This window comes from Cricetulus griseus, chromosome 7, assembly GCF_003668045.3.
Source record: "Cricetulus griseus strain 17A/GY chromosome 7, alternate assembly CriGri-PICRH-1.0, whole genome shotgun sequence".
Taxonomy (NCBI): Eukaryota; Metazoa; Chordata; class Mammalia; order Rodentia; family Cricetidae; genus Cricetulus; species Cricetulus griseus.
Genome location: NC_048600.1, coordinates 115,191,651 through 115,217,472, shown reverse-complemented (window position 1 = coordinate 115,217,472; position 25,822 = coordinate 115,191,651). Strand labels below are relative to the sequence as shown.

The 25,822-nt window shown below is 47.9% G+C and overlaps 1 protein-coding gene across 2 annotated transcripts; it reads right to left on the bottom strand.

The window, feature by feature from the left end:
• Positions 1-645: 645 nt before the first annotated feature.
• Positions 646-23,953, bottom strand: Kif18b (kinesin family member 18B). 2 transcript variants are annotated; one of them, XM_027428011.2, is made up of 16 exons: positions 23,809-23,952; positions 11,673-11,999; positions 10,963-11,120; positions 10,548-10,652; positions 10,216-10,326; positions 9,941-10,138; positions 9,669-9,845; positions 9,023-9,097; positions 8,812-8,909; positions 8,191-8,359; positions 7,643-7,746; positions 3,661-3,866; positions 2,885-3,398; positions 1,798-1,881; positions 1,233-1,318; positions 646-1,015 (listed from the first exon to the last, which is right to left on the bottom strand). In XM_027428011.2, the coding sequence occupies exons 2-16, from the start codon at positions 11,989-11,991 to the stop codon at positions 939-941; spliced, it is 2,481 nt and encodes an 826-aa protein (XP_027283812.1). In that variant the 5' UTR covers positions 11,992-11,999; positions 23,809-23,952; the 3' UTR covers positions 646-938. The 2 variants fall into 2 exon arrangements, with proteins under 2 accessions (XP_027283812.1, XP_027283814.1); XM_027428013.2 differs by lacking the exon at positions 1,798-1,881 and having other exon boundaries at positions 23,809-23,953.
• Positions 23,954-25,822: the final 1,869 nt, after the last annotated feature.

Below are 25,822 nucleotides of genomic sequence, written 5' to 3'. Positions count from 1 at the left end.
ATGAGGGTATAGAAGGAAGAACACACTCCAGGGATAGAGATGATTTAGTAATCATTAAAGTAGACAAATATATAGATCTAGGACACTTAAATACCAATATAGATAGCTAGCACTATATCTAAGTGGTAACATTAAGGCTATATTCTCCTCTCTTCTTTTTTTTTGGCTTTTCGAGACAGGGTTTCTCTGTATTGTTTTGGAGCCTGCCCTGGAACTAGCTCTTGTAGACCAGGCTGGCCTGGAACTCACAGAGATCCGCCTGCCTCTGCCTCCCGAGTGCTGGGATTAAAGGTGTGCGCCACCAACGCCCGGCCCCTCTCTTCTTATAACCTGGCATATGCCCTGTGTTTACTGAGTGAAAATAATAAAGCTTTATAAACCACAACACCTGTCATGAGCTACATCATCTGGGGGCGAGGCATTCCTGCCCAGGGCTGTGGGCACAGGGCTGAAGATGCCCATCTCAAACACCAGAAGGGCCGAGCCGGACGTGCCAGCAAATGCCCCCTTTGTCCTCATCCACCCTTCCTGTGTAGAAGCCATCACTACACAGAGCTTGTTGGCAGACATGAGGCTGAGGGGTAGAGAAGTGCACAGGAGTTCCTTGCTTGCATGGAAGGGTTTAGGAATGAGAAAGTGACAAGATAATATAGCCACATGTTTAATACTCACAAGTGAATATGTATACACCAGGAAGATGAGTGTAACAGAGTGTAATAAAGAAGGCAAGGGGCAGATGGATAGTTGGGGAGGGTGTTAATACAGGAAAGGCATGTTGGTGTTAATACAGGAAAGGCACGTTGGTGTTAATTGTTCCGAGGTCTAGAGGGCAGGGCAGGGGCACATGGTATTGGCAGTTCCAGACCGAAGAAGGCTGTTAGCCTAAAGGTGTTGGTGAGTCAGGACAAGCTTGGAGGTCTCGTGGTCAGGATACCCAGTTAACAGCACTCTGTCACCCCAATCAGTCCCTTATGAGTCCTCTGGTCACCAAGGCAGTGAAGAATCAAGGGTGGTTCTGCAGGTCAGTTAGACAGAGAGCGGTACATAAGGACAAAGTGAGGCTCTGTCCCAGGTCCCTTGCCTCTCATCCTGTTCTCCCCCGGCCCCCGCCTCCCCAGTCGGGGTCCTTGAAATGCTTGCAAATCATTCAGGCTCTCCTCCACCTGGGTCTCCTACATCCCATTTTCATCAGCCACCACTGCTCAGCTACACTTGTCCCTAGGTCCAGTTACCAGGGGCTGTGAAGGGTCTGTCTGGATTCTTCAAAGTGCTACTGGGAAGGCGGGCAATGCAGCTGCGGCCTCGGGAAACTGAAGACCTGAAGAAGGGAAGGCAGGGAGGCAAGAAGATGGGAAGGTCACAGACATATTATGGACTGTGGGTGTGTGTGGAAGAGAGGTACCTAGAAGCCAAACCTCAAGGGCAGAAGTTGAACAGCAGTTTTCAAATCCACAGGAGAGAATGGGAGGCACAATGAGGGGAGGAGAGGCTTGTGGGATGCGGGACATCCAAGGAAGCAGAGGTGAAAGAAATAGTCCCATCGGTGGATTAGCCAATGAGCAATGCCAATCTCCCGCATGGCTAGGTGTCTAAGGCCCATATCATCTCTGGGAAAACCTCCTGATAAATAGTAAGCAGAGGCCAGAGAGATTCCAGTCAGAGAACTAAATGCTGTCCCTGCTCACAGGACTGTGGCTGCTTTCTCCAAGGGGGTCCAGAGAAAACCAGCTTCGGGTCTGTGCTTAGTTGGTGCCCACTAATCTGGTTAGGCTTTCCTCTCCCCACCTCCAGCCTCACCTCACAGTGCGCCTCTTCTTGCCGGCAGTGGTTGTAGGTAGAGAAGATTTGGGGCCCATCGTGGTGAACAGGAGCACAGGTGCACTATGGGGTGGCAGTGGCAGATCAGGAAGGGGCCAGAGATGCCACTGAGCACTCTCCTCTCACCAGCCCCGAGCTTGCAGGGAGGGAGGATGGACCAAATGACCTGAGGCTTCTTTCTGCTAAGAGATGGTCTCTCCCCCTGCCTCTCTCAGCTTGGGCTGACAGCTGACTGACAGCCCTGTTCCGGGAGAACATCCAGATGTCAGTTTCTGGCATGTCCTGGGAGCTGGAGTTCAAGCAATTTCACCCTTCCACCTGCCCAGCTCTGAGCTTGTTACTGAAGGCTGGCCATGGGGCATGGAAGGCATGGGGCCGTGGGAGGGCAGTCTGCTGGCCTCGGCCTCAGTCCTGAGCTAGTTGCCATTCCCCTATTATGTGGTTTGAGGGCAAAGGTAACAGCTTCAACTTTGCTCTAGAAAATACTGAAGAAAAGTTTTCTTTCCCTAGTGTGCCAGTCTCCCTTTGGTTTTTTTGAGACAGGATCTCTCTACAGAGCCCTGGCTGTCCTGGAACTCACTTTGTAGACCAGGTTGACTTTGAACTCATAGAGTCCGCCTGCCTCTGCCTCCTGAGTGCTGGGATGAAAGGCATGTGCACCACTCTTAGCCTTCCTTCTCTATTCCAAACACCTAGAGTATAAGTAGATGAAATAGGTATTTATCTTCGGGGTACAAACTCAGAATGGGTCATGGAACCAAAATAAAGCCTAGGAACAGACGGAACTGGGCTTGTTAATTCCTGGTTCCCTGATGACCTTTCCTATGCTGGCGTCCCATTAGCTACTCATGAGCACGACACGGAACCAGCATAGTTGGAGGGACAAGGCATGGGCCCAGGTCACTCTAAGATAACTCATGTAGCCTTACGACTGCCTGCTTTGCTTTCCTGGGCCTGGGCACAAGGCTGACAAGTGACCAAGGGGAGGCAGGTGGCAAATGTCTCCACTCTAAGAGTCAGCTGCCTTCCACCTTCTGAAAGATATGGGAGATGCGTGGGTACTCACCTAGGGATGGAGGGCTGGTCTTTGCTCGTCAGCTCCTGGGAGACTGCCTCACAGCCAACAAGTTCATGGAAGCTGGGTTTGGAGGGGGACTCCTCGGAGATGTTGAAGGTGGTGTTGAGGTCACGAGTGGGTAGGACGAGAGGAGTAGAGCAGTTCTGTAAGGCAGAAGAGGCCAGGGGGACCCGGCCTTTAATGACTGTAGCTGGGCAGACTCGGGAGGAGGTCCTTTCTCCTTCGGGAGTTCTGGGCTCAGAGGAAGGCTGGGCCTTAGGTAGAGAGCCCCTCTTCAGGCAGGGAAGGAAGGACTGGCGCTGGCGCTTAGTCTCCAGATTTGGGGCTGGTGGGCTGCTGGGTTCTGCTGGGTTCAGTTTCCTTTTCTTCTTCTCCTTGGCGGGCTTTTGGAATGTCTTATCTGAGGTGCAGTCAGGTCCAAGTGGGATTCCCAGAGTGTGTGTGAGGCCATTCAGTTGCTTTGCCATGGTCCGGGTCACAGGACCACAGTACCCTGAAGACTCTGGATAGAGAAGGAATACACTGAGAAGGGACCTGGCACTGGCCAGAGAGTAGTGTATAGAATATGGGAGCAGACACCAGAGGAGTTAAGAGCCCTTAACTCCCCAGTTCTCTCTGGTCTGTTTGCACAGAAATCCATGATGTTAGGTTCCAGCCTCCCACCAACGCATACCCCAGCATCTGAGGCCCCAGTCCACACCCTGGCCACAGGTGGGCCTTAGAGATGGCAACAATAGGGGAGACAGATTAAAAATAACACTCACTAGACTCCAAATACAGCTCCTGATCTAGAGGGTCCCCCTTCGCCCGACCAGGAGTCCTGGGGCTCTGAGTCCCGAGTTCAGTGTTTTCCTCATGCACCAGCTGCTGCAGGGTCTCAAGTTCTGAGATCATGTCAGGAGTCAGAAGGTTGGCTGCCTGCAGCAGGGAGTATTGTCTCTGGGCCAGGCGCAGCACCCGGAGGGCCAACCTGGAACAGAGGACAGAGGATTTGCATATAACTTATTTAGACCCAGTCTGACCAGGTGAGCACTGTCCCATCTCTCTCCTGCTTTGCCCCAGACTAGCTTCCTTGCTTTACCCTCCTCCTGGCCACAGGTCCTGCTTTGGCATACCCTTACCAAAGGCCAACACCACCACAGGTAATGGTGGGAGGTATCACTATTCCCTATGGCAAAGGTAGGGACCTGGGAAATAAGGAAAGGGTGCCAAGTGACCTTGGACTTGGGAGGTCTGAGTTCCTCCTCAGCTCTACCACTTAATAGTGCTGTGGTCGTTTTGGTCTCATGTAGCCCAGAGTGGCCCTGAACATGCTATGTAGCTGAGCATGTCCTCCAGTCCCCACCTACCAAGTGCTAGGATTACAATGTGTACCAGCACTCCTGGCTTAGTGCTGGCATCTTTAAAACTATTATCTTTACCGACGGGGTAAGACAATAGCTAAGAACCCAGATCTAATCAGTCCTGTTCAAATCAGTTCCACACGCCCCAGATGCAGGGTCTTCACTGCACTTGTTAACTCAGTCTCAACAACTCTAAAGTGGGGTGGTAACAAGCACCACTACAGCACAGGGCTACTGGGAACACTAACGAAGTTATTGATTTATTGGTTCTTTAAGGCAGGCTTTCTCTGGAACCTGCTTTATAGAACAGGCTGGTCTAGAACTCAAATATTCACCTACTGTGCCTCCAAAGGACTGGGATTAGAGGTTTGTTACTGTGATTGGAAACAGGATCTCACTGCATAACTCTTAACTGGCCAGGAACTCAGAGATCTGGCTGTCTGGCCTCCTTAGTTCTAGGACTAAAGGCATGAGCCACCATACCTGTTCTAAGTGACTTATTTTACACACATGCAGAATAGTTAAGAATGCTTATTATTTCTCTAAAATGGCATCTTCCTTGTTGGAATAAGGAGAGATTAAATAAGAGGCTATGTTGATTGTGGCTTTGAGAAGACCCTTGAAATGCATTTGGATATGGGTTTTCTAGCTAATGGTAGGGATCCTGAAAAAGTGTGAGAAAATCAACACACAGATCACATGCACCAGGGGACTATTTAAAGGAAATTCTGAGGGTAATGTGATTTTATTGATATTGTAAATTTAGATTCTCATAAAGCAAAATTTCTTCCTCTAAGGCACGCCTGTGATAAAAGAATAAACACAATTACCTTAGTAAGGATTAGTCATGGCAAAGGATCTATCCTCAGGTGACCACCTGTCTGGACTCTCTGAAGCCCTTCACTGGCCGCAATCAGAGTGTGCTCAGGAAACACAAACTCATTTGGCAAAACAGCCTTAAGGCCTTACTTTGTGAAAGCAGGCAGGACATTAATTAAGGAGGACACAGTGGAAACTCTGTATTTTTTTGAGCCATTATGAGGAAGATCTGAGCTTTATTTTGTTTTGTTTTTCAAGACAGGGTTTCTCTGTGTAGCCTTGAGTGTCCTGGATATCTCTCTCTCTCTCTCTCTCTCTCTCTCTGATGTATTTATTTATTATGTATACAGTTCAATCTGCACACATGCCTGCACGCCAGAAGAGGGCATCAGATCTCATCACAGATGGTTGTGAGCCACCATGTAGCTACTGGGAATTGAACTCAGGACCTCTGGAAGAACAGTCGGTGCTCTTAATCTCTGAGCCATCTCTCTAGCCCAATCTGAACTGGGCAATCTGGGCAGTGGCAGTGGTGGTGCATGCCTTTAATCCCAGCATTGGGGAAGCAGAGGCAGGCAGATCTCTGTGAGTTCGAGACCAGCCTGGTCTACAAGAGCTAGTTCCAGGACAGTCTCCAAAGCCACAGAGAAACCCTACACCTCGAAACACCCCTCCTCCCCAAAAAATGAGTGGGCAATGGGAGAAATACATGGGCCTGGATGTCAGAGGACTTGGGTTGGGCTCTGTCCTTGCTCTGTGCCCTGGACAAAGGCTACAGCTCCACAGTTGACACATGGACAGTTGGGCTTTCTACTTAGGTTTCTATTTCTAGCACTTGTAGGACTGAAGAACTCTGTTTCATCTGTTCTGTGTATTACACCTCAGCATAAGATTTCTTAAGAAAGGCTTTTACACCTGGAGCCATGGCACCTGCCTTTAATCCCAGCATGGAGGTTGAAGCAGGTGAGCTTCGTGAGTTAAAATCAGCTTAGTCTACATAGTGAGTTCCAGGACAGCCAGGGATATGTAAAGAGACCCTGACTCAAAACACCAAGAAACCAACCAATTACCCAACACATAAATAAAATAAAAAAGATTTTACAACAGAGAAAAAAAGTCTTGAAAAACTGAACTGGGAAAAACCTCTCAAATCTGTTCCATGCCCTGGTGGCTCAAGACTCTGAGTTCTAATCAACTCAAAGGGAAATTACTATTATCTGTTTGTCAGAGCTTTTCCAAATGCAAAGTACACCACTATGCTCTGCAGAAATAGATATTTGGGTCCTGTGTCATATTTTATTAGTATTTCATCTCAAAGAACTCAGAGAGCATAAGAATTATGATTTTCAAAAATCAGCCTAGATAGAAGTAACTTGTCAGAGGCCACAAAACCACAGGCAGAGCAAAAATGATGACCACTATAAAGTGGCCTCTCTTTATAACGGGGGACATCAAGCAGAAAGACACGAGTCATCCATGGGAGCCAGTAGTTAGGAGGCCAATGGGACACCTCACCTGCATACTCCTCAGGGCCCAGGGAGTTGGCAACATGAGACAGATAATGAGCCTTTGATTATTCAGGCTGCAGCATTTTTGCTGAGTCGGGAACAGACACTCCCCGACAAGAAATAAAATTAAGCAGGCCCTTCTGTCCAGAAGCTTTAAATACACTGCCTAGTGTGAACCGTGCAGGGGAGGGGAGAGTGGGGCTGACAGTAGCAAGGCTAAGTGGCAGGGTTTTGTATACTGGGGGCCATGTGAAAACTAGAGAAAAACCCTCTATGTGGCCCAGAAGAAATGATCCAAATATTTTTCTTTTTGGCTTGGGGTGGAGGATCTTACCTACTTCTGGAAAAAATAGCCACAATCTGTTGTCGAGGGTGCATAGGAAAATCTGACTCATGAAGGTTACCCACCTCTTCTGCCTGGGGCCCAGCTCCTCTTGGCTGTACAGGGAAAGCAGTGCTGCCCAGACTGGAAAGCTACCTGCCAGCACCCCCAGCAGCCTAACCTATCCTACCTCAGTTCTTGCTGTTTGTCTGGGAGGGAGGGAGGGAGAGAGAGAGAGAGAGAGAGAGAGAGAGAGAGAGAGAGAGAGAGAGAGAGAGAGAGAGAGAGAGTGTGTGTGTGTGTGTGTGTGTGTGCTCAAGCTCGCACTCATGTATGCAACATAAGTGTGTGCAGGGGTGTTTTGCTTTTCTTGCCTGTTAGGTTGCCACCACTGAGGCAGAATAAAGAGTGATGAAGATAGAATTCATGATCACAGCAAGGGCTTGAAAGCAGCCATGCTACCCATGAGAAGGGACTTGAAGCTGGGCATGGTGGCTTATGCCATTAATCTCAGAACTAGGTAGGCAGAGGCAGGAGGATCTCTGAGTTTGAGGTCAGCCTGGTCTACAGAGTGAGTTTCAGGACAGCCAGGGCTACACAGAAAAGCTCTCAAAAAACCAAAATAAGAAAGGAAAAGGGACTTAACTGTCACCTAAGAATTGGAACTTCCATAACATTCTGAACATCGGCTCCCATCCCAGGAGGCTGACCTGTCACTCCCCACCTTGGACCTCACTGGAGATAAGACACCTACTGCTTAAAATGGTCCCTGTCCCATTTCTGTGGCGAGTGTTGGCTCATGACTAGCTTCGGCTGCAAAGTCAGACTAGGGGACTCTGGCAAGCTCGGCTCTGGCATCTGTATTGGAAATGAAGAAGGAGGAAGCATTAGTAGTAAGGCAAGGACGATCTCCTAAAATCCTTCCCCTGGGCTGCTGACATGGCTCAGCAGATAAGGGAGCTTGCCACTAAGCCTGATGACCTGGGTTCAATACCTGGGACCCATATGATGGGGAAGAGAACCAAATGTCACAAATTGTCCTCTGACTTATACTATGCACTATGGCATGAATACACACACACACACACACACACACACACACACACACACACACACACACACACACACACAAAGTAAATGTTCAAAAATGAATAATAGTCCTTCTTTCCCTTCTCCCAGCCACTTTCAAACACATAAGGACCTGGTAGATTCGAGACACTCGGGTGGAGAAAGGAGAGATGCCTTTACGCTATTCTACCGCCTGTCTTCTCAAGGCCCAGGCTTCATGTCCACAGGTCCTACCTGCTTGTCCTGTGGAGACTGTTCCTGATGGGAAACATTTCCTTCCACAACCATCTGTTTCTGAGCCTCTGTCTCCAGGCTCTCCTCTTGAAGGGTTCCACACTTTGCATGGAGTTCTGGGGTACAGGACTGGCTGGAGTGCCCAGGCTGTAATGGGGAGCTTGGAAGGCTAAGGAGGAAGTGAATTTTGAGAGGCTTAAGCTGGGGAGTAAGAGAGGGAAGCAGAATGTTTTAGTATCTGGTAGCAAAGCCCATCTGCAACACTTGAGTGACAAATAGGTAGCCATTGGGAGTGGGAGGTGTCAGAGATTTTCTGGTTAAAGGACAATGACACTCAATCCCTGCTGACCTTTCCCTGATGAGGAGCTGCTTTTATGGCCGGGTGTTAGTGCTTCATCTATATAACTATTAGTTGTTAGCTGCTGGGTGGGTCCCAGCTAGGAACTCCTCATTTTAGGTGCTAGAACATAAGACAAAGATTCCTAGCCCATGAAGTGGCAAGAAAGAAAGAAAGAAAGAAAGAAAGAAAGAAAGAAAGAAAGAAAGAAAGAAAACACAATGGGGCTCATTCCCTCTGCAGTTGATCTGAAGGGTGATGCAGGAAAGGGCAGCCAAACTCACTGTTGTGGTGTGCTCAACTTGGAGGACTGTGGAGAGCGCTGTTGCAGGGCCTGGGCCCCTGTCTCATACATCTGGAGCTTCTCCCTCAGGGCAGCCACCTGAAACAAACAGCCCAGTTCTCAGAGCCCCAAGCACTCACAAAAGCCAGGAGCGGCACAGAACCCCGGCAGGACCCCAAGCTTCTGTGTCTTGCTCCTAGATTGCTCCTCACCTCAGCCTGGAGCTGTTGGCAGATGGTAGCATACTGGCTGATGTGATGGTCCAGACTGATCACGTTGCTCTTCAGCTGAGTTGGGGGCACACAGAAGAGATCGTTTATTCAAACAAATGACAATAATCTCCATGACCTCAAGCTGGGTGGGAAGCCTCACTCATGTTAAACTCACTCTCCCAAGTCAGATAACGGAGCAGGGGTCTCCTGTAATAATATTAGTGCCTGGGACCACAGTAAAGGGAAGAGGATTGTGTGTGGCCTGAGCCCTGACTAACACCCTGGGCCAGGGAGCAGCCTGCTCTGTAGTAGCTCTGGGTAAGCAGGGTTCACTGCGGAGACAGGCAGGGGAGGCCAGACTTCCTCTGCTTTTGTCCTGAGTCAGTGTATAGGGTACTGATGGCACTTTATGGAAAATAGGGTTCTATTGCCTGTAGCAAATCTGAACATCCTGCCTCAGTGTAGCTGAGGTCTTCCTCAGGACAGAATGTTACTGCTTCTATCACTAAGACCATTCATGAGCACAGGAAACTGTCCTGTGCCTGGGAACAATGAAGAGGAATCCAAGAAGGCTATCTAGGGCTTGTCCCCACCTCCTCTCAGGTGGGGGCTCCCTCCATATGCAGGGCTCCCTCCTGGTACGCACCGTGAGTCTGATCTCCTTGGCACGGTCGGCATATTTGAGGGTGTTATAAGTATCCTCATAGGTGAGGCTGGAAGGGCTGATGGCAGCGATCATCACAGTGCGGCAGTTGCCCCCAATGGAGTCCTTGAGCAGGCGCGTCAGCTTGCTGTCTCGGTAGGGCACATGAGACTTGCGGCCCTGGGGAAGTAAGTGGGTAGCAGGGTTAGACTGCTCTGTGCTGGAGGAGGGAACACTAGCTCAGGTGCTCATTTGCTGGGCCCACTCTGCATTACCTTTGCATCGGCCAAGGCATTGAGGACATTGATGAGTGCTAACAGAGAGCGGTTGATGTTGGCACCCTCCCGTAGCCGCTCTCCTTTGGCATGGGTACTAGATGCCCGCTCTGAGCCAGCCAGGTCAATCAGGCTCATCTTAGCTACTTGAAGGGCCTGGGTCAGTCCTGGAACCCGGTCCTGCTGCTTTACAAAGATCTGGGGGCAGAGGGTAATAGTGAGAGGTGTAGACATCAGGACACCCAGTTTTAGTCTGAGCACATGACACTGCTTACCTGGAAGATGGCATGAGAGCGGGAAGATGTGGCGTTGGCATCCGTGGGGTGCTGTGTGCGGCTGCAGTTGCCTCTGGTCAGCATCTCTAGTAGCTGTGTGGCTGAGGCTGGCTATAGAGGAGATACCAAGAGAGGGGGCTGTGGTCTTACCACCAGGGCTTTTCTCCTGGCAGGAAAGGCTGCTCTTCAGAGCCTGTCACTTTCTATTGCTACTGCAGCTGCCGCCACCATCACCACAACCACCACAGCATCCAGGAGACTGCCAAACTGCCATTTTAGGGAGCCCCAGAGGACCAATGGAGTGGCTGCCACAGCTGAGGCCCAGCACATACCTGGTGGAAAGAAAGTCCCGGCACCACCACTCCCTTATCAGGGTCCTCACGGATGGTGAGGGGTCCTTTGGGCTCCAGGAGGTCATGAATCTGCTCATTATACACCTTAGGAAAAAGGACAAGAGGAAGAAACCTGAGGAAGAGCATCCTCCATGACAGCAATAGAGCACAGACTCAGGGGGCTCAGAGGGGACAGACAGACTTAGTTGAACTGGTGTTGAGACACCAGCCCCAAGAGTAGCACTTTGCAGGTTATGTCAGATGACAAGAGCAGGGAGGATAGGTTTTCTTTCCATAAGGCCTCTGACTGGGCTATATGTGTCCCCTGGAACTTCTTCCCCAGGTCCCACTCCAAGCCCTCTTCAGGTGTTCTGAGAATGAAGTATGATGTGGGCCAGAGAGGTAGCAGCCCTACCTCCAGGTAACTGATGAGGACCTCGAATTTTTTTTCTTCCTGGCGGGCTTCAAGACGCCTATATAGTTCCATGGTGGTTAGGTACATGATGCCAGGGTCTCCCTCCTTTCCCAGCATGGTGTGTGTCTTCCCAGCCCCAGTGGCTCCATAGGCAAACACTATAAAGGACAAAATGGGGGAAAAGGTGGCAGCTGGGAAAAATCTACCTCTCCGAGGGCTGTGTCAGCTTGTTTCTAGCCTTCCCAAGTCCCTTTCCCCTGCTGTGTATGACCACAGTTCCAAAGCCTCTACCGCGGGGATTCCCTCATTGCTCAAGTTCAGCCTGTGTTCTCCCAGGGCCTAAGATTCCAGGACAATAGGATCTGCATTGGAGTTGAGGACTATCCCTTCCTTCTCCAAGCTCAGGACATCTTCTGATGGAGGTCTTTCTCTTGCCATCACTCACCCGGGTTTATAGTGTACGTGTACACAGACAGACAGACAGACAGACAGACAGACAGACAGACACACACACACACTCCCTGTAGTGTGTTATAAGCATCAAGAGTTCAAAACCATGTCTAATTGGTGATTAGACGAGGACCCAGTGGAATGCATTGTATATAGTCAAGTGAATGAATGGACCCCAAGCAGAGATCAGAAGATCTACAGCACCCTTCTCTCAGACAGGAACAGATAGGCAAGCCCACTACCTGGCAGGCAGTTCTCACCTGAGCAGTTGTAGCCCTGGAGGAAGCTGTCAAGGATGCTGTGTGTAGTGTGCTGGAACACATCCTGTTGAGTGGCTGCCTCACCAAAGACCCGGTCAAAGACAAATGTCAGGTCTTTGCCCTTCTTCTTGGGGCCATTGTGGGAGCCAGTCCATTTTAGGCCAGAAAATCCCCCATCACACTCTTCGGGGTCAAACACCAGCATCCTCTCATCTACCACCTGAATCACAGGCCGGCGCTGACTCTCTAGCTCCCTAGGGGTGGGAGGCCTCACCCGCACGACCACCCGAACCACGCTGTCCTCCACAGTCATCACCATGGCAACACCTGTGCAGAGACATGACTGAGATGAGAATCACACCAATCAACAGTATGTTTCAAGATTGAAGGGCCTTTCCCACCTTCCAGTGACTGACTTTTGTCCCCCAAGAGGGCAAGACGTCAGTAGCAGTATCAATTATTATTATTATCATTATTAATATTTTTAGTTTTTGGAGAGAGGATTTCTCTGTGTAGCTTTGGCTATCCTGGAACTCACTCTGTAGCCCAGACTGGCCTCAAACTCACAGATATCCACTTGCCTCTGCCTCCCGAGTGCTGGGATCAAAGGTGTGTGCCAACACCCAGCTTAATTCCAATACTTTCATTTTTCTTGGACTTGCCAAATAAATACTTATGTATTTGAGATCCCCCCCCACCATACACACACACCCTTTCCTCCATAATTTTTTTTTTTTTTTTTTTTGGTTTTTCGAGACAGGATTTCTCTGTGTAGCTTTGGCTATCCTGGAACTCACTCTCTAGACCAGGCTGGCCTTGAACTCACAGAGATCCACCTGCCTCTGCCTCTCGAGTGCTGAGATTAAAGGCTTGCACCACCAAAACCCAGCTTCCTTTTCTCCATACTTAAACCAACTTTTTTTCTAATTTTAAAATAAAATTTTAAAATTTTATTTTGCATGTATGATTGTGTGTGTGCCCACGAGCGCGTGTTCACATATGTGAGTACAGGCATGTGTGTAGAGGTTAGAGAACACCTTGCCTTCACCTTGTACAGCAAGCACCTTTACCGGCTAAGCCATTTCTCCAGCCCATTCTACCATTTTAAGTAGTTGTTGTCAGAAAGATACAGAGCTTTAGCACCTTTTGACCATATTTTTGTGTCTTCTCTCCCTGGGGTACATTATTGCTGTTACTGATATCAAAGCAACCATGTATTCCTAGGGGAAAACCTGCCATAAATGTAGCAAACTTGTAACATTTTTGTTTGTTTGTGTTGAGTTGAAAGACCCGCTCGAAATGCCCCTGAGCCCCCTGCCCCGAAGCTGCCGGGGCCTCCCAAGCCTTCACCCCGGCAGGGCTCGCGCCCCCGGCCCGCCCCGCCTGGCACCGCGCCTCGGGGCTGGGGCCGAGCAACGAGCACCAGGTGGGCAGGCCCGAGAACGAGCACCGGGTGGGCCGGCCCGAGAATGAGCACCAGGTGGGCCAGCCCGAGAACGAGCACCGGGTGGGTCGGCACGAGAACAAACACTGAGTGAGCCGGCCTGGAGCCCTGCCCCTGAGCCCCCGCCCCGCCCGAAGAGAAACACTCCGTCCCAAGGTCTCCGCCCCCAAGGTCAGCCATCAGGAAGGGGGGGGAATTGAGTCTGCTGTACCAGACACCAGACCTTGAGAATATGCTGATCTGGAATGGCTCTGTGTCTCATTTGAACCATCCAATGGAAATGATTCTGTATTTCGCCTCATTTGAAAGACTCTGTGTTTCACCTCATTTGAATAACTCTGTACTTTGCCTCATTTGAATAACCCTGTATAGCGCCTCATATACATTGACCAATGGGAATAGCTCTGTATAATGCCTCATTAGAATTATCCAATAGAATCCCTGCTCCTAGCTTGCGCCTTTTTCCCTATATAAGGACCCCTTTCCCTTGGCTCGGGGCGCTTAGCCACACAGAAGCTAAGTCGCCCCAGGTACCTGCGTCTCCAATAAAGCCTCTTGTTTTTTGCATCCAGTTCGTGGCCTCGCTGATTCCTGGGTGTGTGGGTCTCCCTCTACGAAAGTGCCTCTTCGGGGGTCTTTCATTTGGGGGCTCGTCCGGGATTAGAGACCCCCCCACTCAGGGACCACCGACCCACGTCTGGGAGGTAAGTGTTGTGCGGATCCGCTGTTTTGTCTTGTCTGTCTGAATCCGTTTTGTGAATTGCGCTTGCGTTTGTAGTATACAGCTGTGTACATTTGTATTTGGCGGATCCGAGAGGAGCTGACGAGCTCGGACTCCCGACCGCGGCTCCAGGAGACGTCCTGGTAGCGTTTGAAGCCCTCAGGATGAGGGATTTGTATTTTGAACTTGGGAAGCCCTCGGGATGAGGGATTTGTACTTTGAACTTAGATCTATGACTGGACATCTTCCCAGTCTCTTTGGAGAAGGCCCTCGGCTTGAGGGATTTGCAATCTTTACTGGGGGCGAAGAAGGAGGGCCCCCTTCTTCGACCCCACCCCCTTCTCAATTCTTTCGACTCTCTGTCGAAACCGCGCTGCGAAAACCTGTTCTGTGTTCTGTGTTGTTTGGCCTTTGTTTTGTAATTGATGTGCATAAACGCAAATGAATTACTCTTTGTTCCTCAGCTCGAGCGTATAAACTTATCTGGCCTGATCCGGACATCTAAACGGCCTTAAAGTTATTAAGAACTGTAAAAAGGACTTTGATAAAATTTTGATGTTAACTGAGAAATGAAAAAAAAATGTAGGAGACTTAAATAATAAAGAGGGAAAGGAAAAAGGAAACTTGTCTAAGAATGTCTAAGAGAGTCAGAGAAATGAACTAAAAGGTAGGATAAAGAGTTAAAGCAAGCGGTAAAAGTTACAGAGGGTTAAAGCAAGTTGTTGGAGGTCACAGAAAGTTACAGAGGGTTAAAGCAAGTTATAGAAGGTCAGAGGAAAGTTGTCAAAGGTCAGAGAAAAGGTTGTTACAAGTCACAGAAAAACCCTGCCTAAGAAGTTAAGCTACTGTTTAAGGAATCCTGGCACTTAGATGTGCCTGCCCTGGCCTTGCATCACCTGTACCTCTCTAGAGCAGGTGCTAATTATTTACAGAAATAAGACCTTATCTAGCCACCTGTAGATACTTAATGTATGCTTAAGGCAAGTAATTAAAACAGACAAACAGACCTCTAATGCTTCAGAGATCTTCAGAATATGGCATTTAAATTGTTATCTTTAAAGTTTTTAATGTCGGACAGACTGCCAGATCCTGACAATGACCCAAAATCTCCAAAGAAGATTACAGGCACCTCAGTTCCTGCACCTGGACCAGTGAGCGAGATGCTCAGATATAAAACCTGCCACCTGCCAGAACCTGGCCGAGACCGTGGACAAAGCTGCTGGACGCTGGAAAATTGATTGTACCCCTTTGCCTAGACAAAACAAGGTCAGTCTTTTCCATGTCCCTCTTCCACAGAGAGAAAATAAAACCTCTCATAGTATAGGCCTGGCGAAGATTGCTTGGGTTTGGCTAACTGTATATGGACTTGCTTCTGACTGGCTTCTGTCCTTTTTAGTAGATTCGGATAAAATATACCCTTCTCAGATCTCTGAAATATTACTGGTTGTCAGCTTGACAGCATCAGACAGTCAGATCCACTATAGACTAGTCAGTATGTTAGCTGATAAAATAATGACTATCTACTGTTCAGGCACAAGCTCAAGGTTTTTAAGTTTATTTTGGTTGTCATCTAAGTACAAACTTAAAGGGCTTTTCATCAGGCCAAAGGCACCTCTGTCCAATCCATACCCGGCTCTCTGGACAGAAGAGAAATGTACATGCTTATAGCCCAAAATCTGTAGTTTTTGCTAGGACTCAAAGTTATAAATATGTTCTTGCTGTTTGAACAGATATCCAGACATCTGCTTTTTCTGCACTGTGGGCTTCAGTAAATAAGTTTTAACCTCTGTTCCTAGTTTAAATATGTCTTAAACAGGTTTCTGCTTCTGACAGACATCTGAATATCAGTTGCGGACTTGCTATGGCTATGAACCAGTCTGCTGATGTGGACACCCCCTATCTCTACAAACCAGAAGCCCCTGATGGATTCCCCATTGCCTAAAATTCCTTTTTGCTTTTGACTAGCATTTCAACCTTCTGGGGTCCCTAACTTCGTCCCAAAGTCAGCAGGAAGCAGTTTGGAAAGAAATTTCGCCGTCCATTTTCCCTGGTTAGAATGCTAAGTCAAAAGGAGAACTCCCTTGCATGGGGATGCGAAACGACAGGGGATGCTCACTGGAAGCCTTCATCCTCATGGGACAAGATTCAGGTAACCAGAGGATGGCAAAAGGGCTCCACCGGTATCACCTCTATGCCTCTCCTTATTTCCTTTACAGCGTATTAGGGAAATCAACCCGATATAAGAGGGAGCCAATATCCTTTACCGTGGCCCTATTATTAGGAGGGATAACAGTGGGGGGCATAGCAGCCTGCATAGGGAATTAATCATTTCAAACTTCTACAGCAAGCCATGCACACAGATATCCAGGTCCTAAAAGAGTCAGTCAATGCACTCGAGAAATCCTTAACATCACTCTCTGAGGTAATCCTATACAGACCATACAGGAATAGAGGCAGCATGGCCAAGCTTAGAGAAAGACCTAACCAGAGACCTGAATGGAAGATTCCATTCAGTTACAAGAGAAATGGGGGAATGAAAGACCCGCTCGAAATGCCCCTGAGCCCCCTGCCCCGAAGCTGCCGGGGCCTCCCAAGCCTTCACCCCGGCAGGGCTCGCGCCCCCGGCCCGCCCCGCCTGGCACCGCGCCTCGGGGCTGGGGCCGAGCAACGAGCACCAGGTGGGCAGGCCCGAGAACGAGCACCGGGTGGGCCGGCCCGAGAATGAGCACCAGGTGGGCCAGCCCGAGAACGAGCACCGGGTGGGTCGGCACGAGAACAAACACCGAGTGAGCCGGCCTGGAGCCCTGCCCCTGAGCCCCCGCCCCGCCCGAAGAGAAACACTCCGTCCCAAGGTCTCCGCCCCCAAGGTCAGCCATCAGGAAGGGGGGGGAATTGAGTCTGCTGTACCAGACACCAGACCTTGAGAATATGCTGATCTGGAATGGCTCTGTGTCTCATTTGAACCATCCAATGGAAATGATTCTGTATTTCGCCTCATTTGAAAGACTCTGTGTTTCACCTCATTTGAATAACTCTGTACTTTGCCTCATTTGAATAACCCTGTATAGCGCCTCATATACATTGACCAATGGGAATAGCTCTGTATAATGCCTCATTAGAATTATCCAATAGAATCCCTGCTCCTAGCTTGCGCCTTTTTCCCTATATAAGGACCCCTTTCCCTTGGCTCGGGGCGCTTAGCCACACAGAAGCTAAGTCGCCCCAGGTACCTGCGTCTCCAATAAAGCCTCTTGTTTTTTGCATCCAGTTCGTGGCCTCGCTGATTCCTGGGTGTGTGGGTCTCCCTCTACGAAAGTGCCTCTTCGGGGGTCTTTCAGAGTCAGGGTTCCATGTAGCTCAGGCTAGCTTTGAACTTGCTAGGTAGCAGAGGATGAGCTTGAAGGATCCTCTTGCCTCCATCTCCCAAGTGCTAGGATTTACAGTTGTGTGCACTATACCCAGTAAGGACAGACTATTATAGTCAGCAATTTTCAGGTGCTGCCCCGCACCCCACCCCTGCTTTATGTAATCATCTTTTATTTTATTGTATTTTTTTGAGATAGGGTCTCATGTAGCCCTGCTAGCTTTTTAACAATGTAGCTGAGGCTAGCCTTGAACTCTTGGTCTTCCTGCCTCTACTTCCCAAGTGCTAGGATTGATTATAGGAATACATCACCATTCCTGGCTTACCTTTATTTTCAAATGGTTGAATGAATATGTCTATGCTTTCCTTTTATGGCTTTTATACTACCCATGCTGACCCTGAATCCAGTATGTTCAGGACGATCCTGAACCCTGATCCTTCTGCCTCTACTTCCTGAATGGTGGAATTACAGGTGCGTACCACCATGCCCAGTGGTTTTTTTTTTTTTTTTTTTTAATGACTTCTATGTCATTTTTTAAAAAATACTTACTATTTTATGTACATCCATGTTTTGCCTGCAGGTATGTCTGTAGGAGGGGAGGGCACCAGATCCCCCCTACAGGAGAAGCAGGAGTTACAGACAGGGTTGAGCTGCCATGTGGGTACTGGGAATTGAACCCAGGTCCTCTGCAAGAGCAGCCAGTGCTCTTAACCACTGAGTTACCTCTCCAGCCCCTCTTCTATATCATCTTTAAGAAGACTTTTTTTTTTCCTGGACCTCGGAGGCAGAAGCAGAGGCAGGAGAGTCAATCTCTGTGAGTTAGAGCTCAAACTGGTCTATACACTGAGTTCCAGAGCAGCCCTCTTCTTCAGAAGCAACAAATGCTTTTCTTACACTCCTGTCCAATACCTTCCTTTCTTACATTTTGTTCTTTATGGAGATAAAATTGTTGTGAATAGTGAAGGAGTTTTATAAATACCTTTCTTTCTAACTGGCAGGAACATTTATTGAAGACAATTTCTTTCCCACCTATTTCAAACACAACTAATTTTTTATAGAGACCTGCACTTATTTTTCCGGCACACCGCTGTCACAGCTCCTCTGTGATGTGCCACTTCTTGCACTTTTTCTTGGTTATTCCTGGACAGCTTTCCTTGCATATGATTTTAGAATTATCTTGTGAAGCTCCATGAAGAAAATCCTGCTAAGATTTTAATTTGGATTATTTTCAATTTACAGGTTAATATGAGAAGACTTGGTATCTTGATGATACGGAAGCTTCCCACCTAGGAACTGCTGTCTCTTTCCATGCTTTCACAACTTTATAATCTTCAGTAAAATTTCATAATTTTCCTCTCGTGAGTATCGTACATTCTTGTTTTGGTTTATTACTAGTTATTACACAGTCTTTGTTATATTGTGAATAGACGCCTTTTAAAATTGCATTTTCAAAACCATATTTTGCCGGAATATAGGAAAGCTTTGGATATCTGGATGCATCTGCCCAGAACACCAAATGTTTGTATTAGTTCTAATAGACTGTCACCGACTCTCTTAGGCCTTTCAATTACACGGTAATATAGTTTGCAAATAATGACAGTTGCTTTCTATTTTCAGCTCTTTTTTATTAGGCTGCCTACTCTCCACTGCCCATTAGGGATGTAGGAGTGGGTACTGTTGAGATGACTTCACTGTATCCCACCCGGAATCTGTTGGCGCAGAGGGGTACTACAACAGATTTCCCAATGTTGATCTGGTAATAATTCCAGAGGTTTCCAGCCTGCAATCATTTGGTGTTCCTTCATACCTCTGTGCCTGCCTCTTCATTTCTCCTTGGAGCAGACTACCAAAGGTGGGGGTGGAACTTTGGGGATGCAGGCAAAAGTCAGTTTAGCCCAGCTCTAGGGACATATTAACATGGAGAAGTAATGGGGCTGTTCCTGAAGGATATGAACAGATAATACTTTCCCAATAAAGGTTATATCTGCTGGTCAGTCATAATGAAGGCTATTCAGCAAAGTAGGGCTTCTGCTGAATATTCTGGCCAACATCTCAGGGTTTTCTTGGGGAATGAGGTAGAACTGAGATGATTTGAAACTCCTGTTCCTTCACCCCTAAACTTAACTCCTTCCCAGCACCAAATAAGGCAAAGATATCACCCAACAATAATCCTTTTATGTGTATATAATTCAGTTTTCATCCCAGCAATAGATTGTCATAATAAACATATTAGCAAACTGCTCACTCTATCAAGCTCTGTTCAGAGCAGCATGCACACATCGTCTCCTTGTATCTCCACTGCAATCCCCCAAGATGGATAGGATTATTACACTCATTTTTCAGTGAGGAATTGAGACAGAGAGGGTTAAGCAACTTGCCCAAGGTTCCAATACTAGTGAGTGATGGAGCCCCAGTTCCAACCCAGGCAGTCTGACCGCAGAGTCTGCTATCCTGTCTGATAATGATATTATATATTATGCTCTGATGATCACATGGTTTTAATAGTCCCTTATGTTTGTATAATAATTGTAACCCCTTTTATGGGACTAGATTATGTGCTCTGAAAGCACTTGCAGATGTACGGACTACACCTAATTTTCACCACCAGAGTTCCTTTTTCTTGTCTTTACATTCACATCCCCTGGAGACCTGCTTCTCTGTGGGAGAAGTAAAGGCAGAGCATGCCTAGGTCTACACTGGCTGCCTCCCTGGCACTTCCAGAGGCCCATGGGGAGGGTTCTGGCTGAGGAGGAGCCGCAAAGCAGCCTAACAGTCTAAGCAGGAAATTAAAAAGGGCACTGGCAAAGAGTGTGTATAACCTTTACAGCTCTCTCCTCCCGCCTCCCGAGGGCCAGAGGGGCCAGTCTGTTTGCCTAATGAGATATTTTCTCTTCCCAAGACAGTGCTAGGGGCACCAGGTGCAGAAGGTAGGTTAACACTTGCCATGGGTGCCCCAAGGACACCGGGTCCTGGTCTGTGTTCTGCATCTGACTAGTGGGGTGGTCTTTCCGAGAGCCACACCGCCATCAATGTCACATCAGCTTCCTGATTTGAGAGCCAGTGAGAACAGCTACCAATCTGCTCCTACCCTAGGGGGATGGGGAGATTAATGAGAGAACGTTTGTCAAGTTTGCTTTGATCCTCGCTTGGAAAGAGCATTTCAGCCCAAAGTACAAGGGAGATGATTCTTTAATAAGATCTTCAGGGTTCTCAGGCAGGCACACTCAAGTCCTATTTCTAACCCTGGGCAGCTCATTAAAACCCAGAGGCTAGCGTGCTGCTGAGCTGGGGCTGGGAAATCAAGATTCTGATGTTTTAGGGGTGGCTTCTTTTGCCCACCCTTGTAGGGATCAGCTCAACCTCTGAAGGCTCTAGAGGAGAAATTCTGCAGGCTTAAGGAGATCCCCCTGCAGACAATGGGATCTGAGAAGGAGGGAATGAAGGAATACATCCCTCTGACACGGCTGTTACAGAAACAGCTACAGCTGCTTCACTGGTTTGTATCATTCCTCGTACACTGTGTCTTGTCTCACCCACGAACCCCAGGTATTTGGGGACCTGTCCCAGCATTCAGTAGGTGCTGAATAATACTTGTCCCGTGAATGAATAAGGGATAGAGAAAAACAGATTCTGAACCCCAAAACCTTAGTAAGTATTATAGTTGGCATTTACGGAGTTTTTCACTGAGTGTGCCTGCATGCTAAGCACTCTAAGCTAAGCTCACTCAGAGGCACTGCTCCATCCTTACACACTAATTCTGCCCTGTGGTCAATTTACTAAGTTTTTCTTTTTCTTTTTGGTCCCACTTCTGGGCTCTGTATGTCCCTCACCTTGGTATCAGTATGCTATGCATGGCTTGATTTTTAAATAGAAAATCATAGGCTATTCTTTTTCTATCCAGGTCTGAGTGTTGCACACACCAGGCAAATGCCCTAGTGCTGAGCTGTTTAATAGTTCTGTCTGTTCCTTTAGTTTGTCATTTTCCATGGTCTGGATATACAGCTCAGTTTAGCCTGACATTAAGATCCTCCCAAATGCTGGGGCTATAAGCACATGCCACCATGTCTCCTTTGCTTATTCCTTCCTATCTTACAGATGGTGATTTAGTTTTCTTGTCTTACAGTTCTGGCTAGGAATTCTATTATGATATTGAGCAGCGGCAGCAGCAATTGTGAGCATTCATCTTTCCTCATTTTATAGGGAATGCTCTCGTTATTTCATACTTTGTTAGTTAAGGGTATTTGTTTCCATTTCTGGTTTACCCCCACATATGCACACACACACTGGATGTGGGCAGTGCTGAGGATTGAACTTAGGACCTTGACATGCTGGCTGCTGACTCCTGATGTTTTATTTGAAGTTTTAACAACTACACTTTTTTATGTACTTGTGATTTTAATCATGTTCAACAATAAAATCTAGAATCTTTAGAATGAAAATGTTTGCTTTTCTAATTGACTGTAAATACCTGGGAATTCAGTGGGGGTTTTTCATTTGTGTGAAGGTAAATTTTAAACTAGTTTAATCTCCTCATTGGATTAGATCAATTAAGAATTTCTATAACTTCTATTTGGGAAGGAATGGGGTGGAGTGCTGAGAACCGAACTGAACTAAACTCGGGTCTTAGTACATGCTAGGCAAGCATTTGCCACTAAATCACATCCCCGACAATATGCTAGCTATCTTTTCATTGTAATTGTGATGTTCTATTTAACTGAGGTCAGTGTGGTTTTGGTTGTGAGCCTAGCCTTTAACGGCTGGGCCATCTCTCCAGTCTCAGTGTGTTTTTTAAGTTCCCAAATGTGAATTTTTTTTCATTTGTATTTATTTGTTTGTTTGTTTTTTGGGGGGTGTGTTTTGAAAGAGTCTCACTATGACTGGCCTTAAACTCGGAGATCTCCTCTGACACATCTTAGGTGCTGGGATTATAGTTACACATCTCAGGTGCCGGAATTACAGAAGTGTTTTACTATGCCTAGCTTGTGTATTTATAATTTAACTGCTTGTGGAGAGAGAATGCAGTTTATATAATATTATAATTACTCACAGTTGCTTTGTCACCAGATAGAGAAAAGCTTTACAAATGTCTCTAACAATATGCTACTTTTTAAAAATTTATTATGTATACAGTGTTTTGTCCGCATGTATCCCTACACACCAGAAGAGGGCACCACATCTCATTACAGATGGGTCTGAGCCATCACCTGGTTGCTGGGAATTGAACTCAGGACCTCTAGAACAGCAGACAGTTCACTTAACCTCTGAGCCATCCCTCCAGCCCAGTTTTGTTTTTTGAGACAGGATTTCTCTGTGTAGCTTTGGAGGCCGTCCTGGAACTCCCTCTGTAGACCAGGCCTGCCTCTGCCTCACCAGTTCTGGGACTAAGACGTGAGCCATCAACACCCGGCCAATACTGCTACTTTTAAACTTTCTTTAAACGGTACTTGGGCTGGGAATATAGCTCCTTCGTAGTGCTGGTGGTCTTGGGTTTGACCCCTAGACCGTAAGAAGGAAAAATGTACAAATGGAGCTGAATTAGACAAACAAAAAAACAAAACAAACAAACAAAAAAACCACCTAACTGAGAATGGGGCCTGGGGCCGGGGCGGTGTTGGCACACACCTTTAGTCCCAGCACTGGGGAGGCAGAGGCAGGAGGATCTCAGTGAGTTCACAACAACCAGGACTGTTACACAGAGAAACTGTTTCGAAAAACAAAACAAACCTGCCTGGGTGTGGATCGGGTTCAATAATAAAATAGAGAAGAAATGGGTGGGGAGATTGAGGGAAATGGTGTTAACACCGAAAAGCTCATTCAGAAAAAATAAAATTAAAGATCTTCTCCCAAGTCGGACTTAACCACTCTATGCTTCGGTTTCTCAACATGCAAACTGCAAGTAATACTATTATCTCTCTCCTCGCGTTATTATTGTTAGGCTGGAACAAGCTCGTTCCAACCTGAAGCTGAGTTCATTTAAGCGCCCAACAAATATTAGACATTGCTGGTAAAACTATATGATACAGCATTTCCCCGTGATGCACAGAACCAATTAGGTCCGGTAAACTATTTTAAGTCCTTTGGAGCAGACCAGGCTCTACCTTTTAAATGTCACGTCAGTAGCTCAAATGTTCAAAGATTTAAAAAAAAAAAAAATCGATCTTCCTGGTATAACCCAGACCTGGTATGCAGCACCGCCCACCCCCCCGCCCACCTTGTCCCCACCCGGCACACGGCTGTGTGATCCACTCTTTAGACGAGGCGAGTGGAGACGAGCGAGCTAACCATGCTCTTCCGCAGGCCGTCCCGGCTCTCCAGTTGTAACAGTTCAAAAACTCATTTCCACCTCACACTCGAGGCGGGGGAGCTGCTACCGAGCGGGGTGCGCCTTTCAAAGGGCCGGTAGACACGGGAGGGCCGGACACGGGTCCCGGGCCGCGGACACGGGCGCGATCTGAGGTACACTGGCGTAAAGGAAGTGCCCTCCCTCTCGTCCCTGTCTTTCCCAAACGCTCTGGCTCAGGGCCCAGCCCGCGGCCGCCGGGCCGGCGCGTCCGAGACCTCCCTCCCGAGCCCGCGGGGCCGTCCCCACCGAGGGCCCAAGCCTACCTTTCGTCGGTTCCCGCCGCTGATGTCTCGGGTCGCTCAGGCGTGCCCACACCACAGACGGGAGCCCCCGGACTCGGGACGGAGACGCCCCGCACCCTCTCCCACCGCACCCACCTTCTTCCGGCGCGGCGCGTTCAAATCAGCCGGTCCGCTCATCCGCGCTTCCCATTGGTCGCCGTCGCGCTCGCTGATTGGCTGTTTCCTAAGTAACAAAGACAGCCCGAGGTGCGCCTGCGCACTTGCGGTCTTCCTTGCTGGAGGTTCTTTGGCAGAGACTCGGCCGGCCACAGTTGCCGCCAGAAAGCAGTCCCTAGCTGTGAAACGAGGGGCCCCGCCCCGTCTCTGTCGTCTGTGTGCTGAACTCAGCATCAGTTATCACAGCGACCACACATTCAATAGGATTTTAAGTCTGCTTCTGTGGCCTAAACGGGCCCCCTCCTATCCGTAGAGGCGCGTTCCTTTAATGTCGTCACTCAAGGTGGGCGGATCTGTGTCGAGTTCGAAGACAGCCTGGACTGCATAGCAAGTTCAGGCCAGCCAGGGCTAGAAAATGAAGCCCTCTACTTGCTATTTTCAGTAAACTTAGTTTGTTCCCTCTGTGGCGTTGTGTGTAGGTCTGGGGCATATAAGGAAGGTAAACATTTCCTCCACCACAGCTGTCAACAGGTTAGTTAGCAGTCATTATTTAATACCTGGTTGACTTGATCCAAACTTTTTTTTAAAAAAAGATTTTATTTATTTATTTATTTATTATGTGTACAACATTCTGCTTCCATGTATATCTGCACAGCAGAAAAGGGCACCAGATCTCATAACGGATGGCTGTGAGCCACCATGTGGTTGCTGGGAATTGAACTCAGGACCTCTGGAGGAGCAGTCAGTGCTCTTAACCTCTGAGCCATCTCTCCAGCCCCGACCCAAACTATTTTTTAATTTAAAAAAATTATTTTTCATTTTACATTCCAACCCCAAGTCCTCCTCCCTCCCTCCCCTTCTCTCGCCCCCCTCCTCTGCCTCCCAGACCCAAACTCTCTATTCACCTCTCTGGATCCAAAATGATAGAACAGCACTTAGCTTAGTGAGGACAAAACAAGAAAATTGAGTGAAGGTACAGTTACAGGTACAAAGCAACAAGAACACTGGATGCTCTTGCCTTCTCCAACTCCAAAAGGAATCGGTTGTTTGAGGATAGCTTTCTGGTTAAGGGTGCCCTCCCCTCTTACAGTGATTTGTCTGTGTAGAGGTGTGAGGTATAATGGAAGGTTTAGGACCTTCAAGAAGAAGCACCAAGTCTGGCACTTTTTTTTTCTTCCCCTCATCCCCATCCTGCAGAGCTGAGGACCGAATCCAGGGCCTTATTGCTACCACTGAACTAAATCTTCAACCCCATAAGTAAAAAAGTTAAAAAGACATAATGTGAGCAAGACATCTTGTAGACGTTCAGCAAAATGGCACTAGGTGTCTTCATATTCATTCATTCACCAACTGTTAGGACAGCCAGGGATACAGGGGTGACAGCCAGGGATAAGTGATACTTGGAGCTCACAATCTACAGGCAAATTAGATATTTATCAGGGACGGGAACTGTGGTACATAGTAAGGCAGAAAAAAGGGAATGTTTCAAGTTCAAAGCCAGCTTCATAGACGTAGTAAGTGCTAGCCCAGCTTGAACTATCGAGTAAGCCCCTGGGAAGGGGTGTGGGTGGGGAAGGAGGAGGAAGATGTGGGGGAGGAGAATTAAGCTAACTAACAATACCGTAAGATAATATAGGCTATAGTAAGAACATACTGAGGCAATAATGGCTATGTTAGCTGAGATGTAAAAGATGGGAGAATAGTCTGTCAAAGCCTGTTTCTTAGATCTCAGAAGCCAAGATAAGAGACTTTTGTTTTGTTTTTTGGTTTTGCTTTGGTTTTGTTTTGTTGTTGTTGTTGAGGTCAGATGGCCTACAGTTAGCCTGGTTCAGTGGCTAAGAGCACTTACCACTCTTCTAGAGGACCTGAGTTGGGTTCC

Coding starts and splice junctions, on each gene's coding strand:
- Kif18b (XM_027428011.2), bottom strand. CDS start 11,991: ATGGTGATGACTGTGGAGGACAGCGTGGTTCGGGTGGTCGTGCGGGTG. Junction 9,846..9,940: donor ATGCCTTGGCCGATGCAAAG/GTAATGCAGAGT, acceptor TTACTTCCCCAG/GGCCGCAAGTCTCATGTGCC. Junction 8,360..8,811: donor AAGTTGAGCACACCACAACA/GTGAGTTTGGCT, acceptor CTTCCTCCTTAG/CCTTCCAAGCTCCCCATTAC.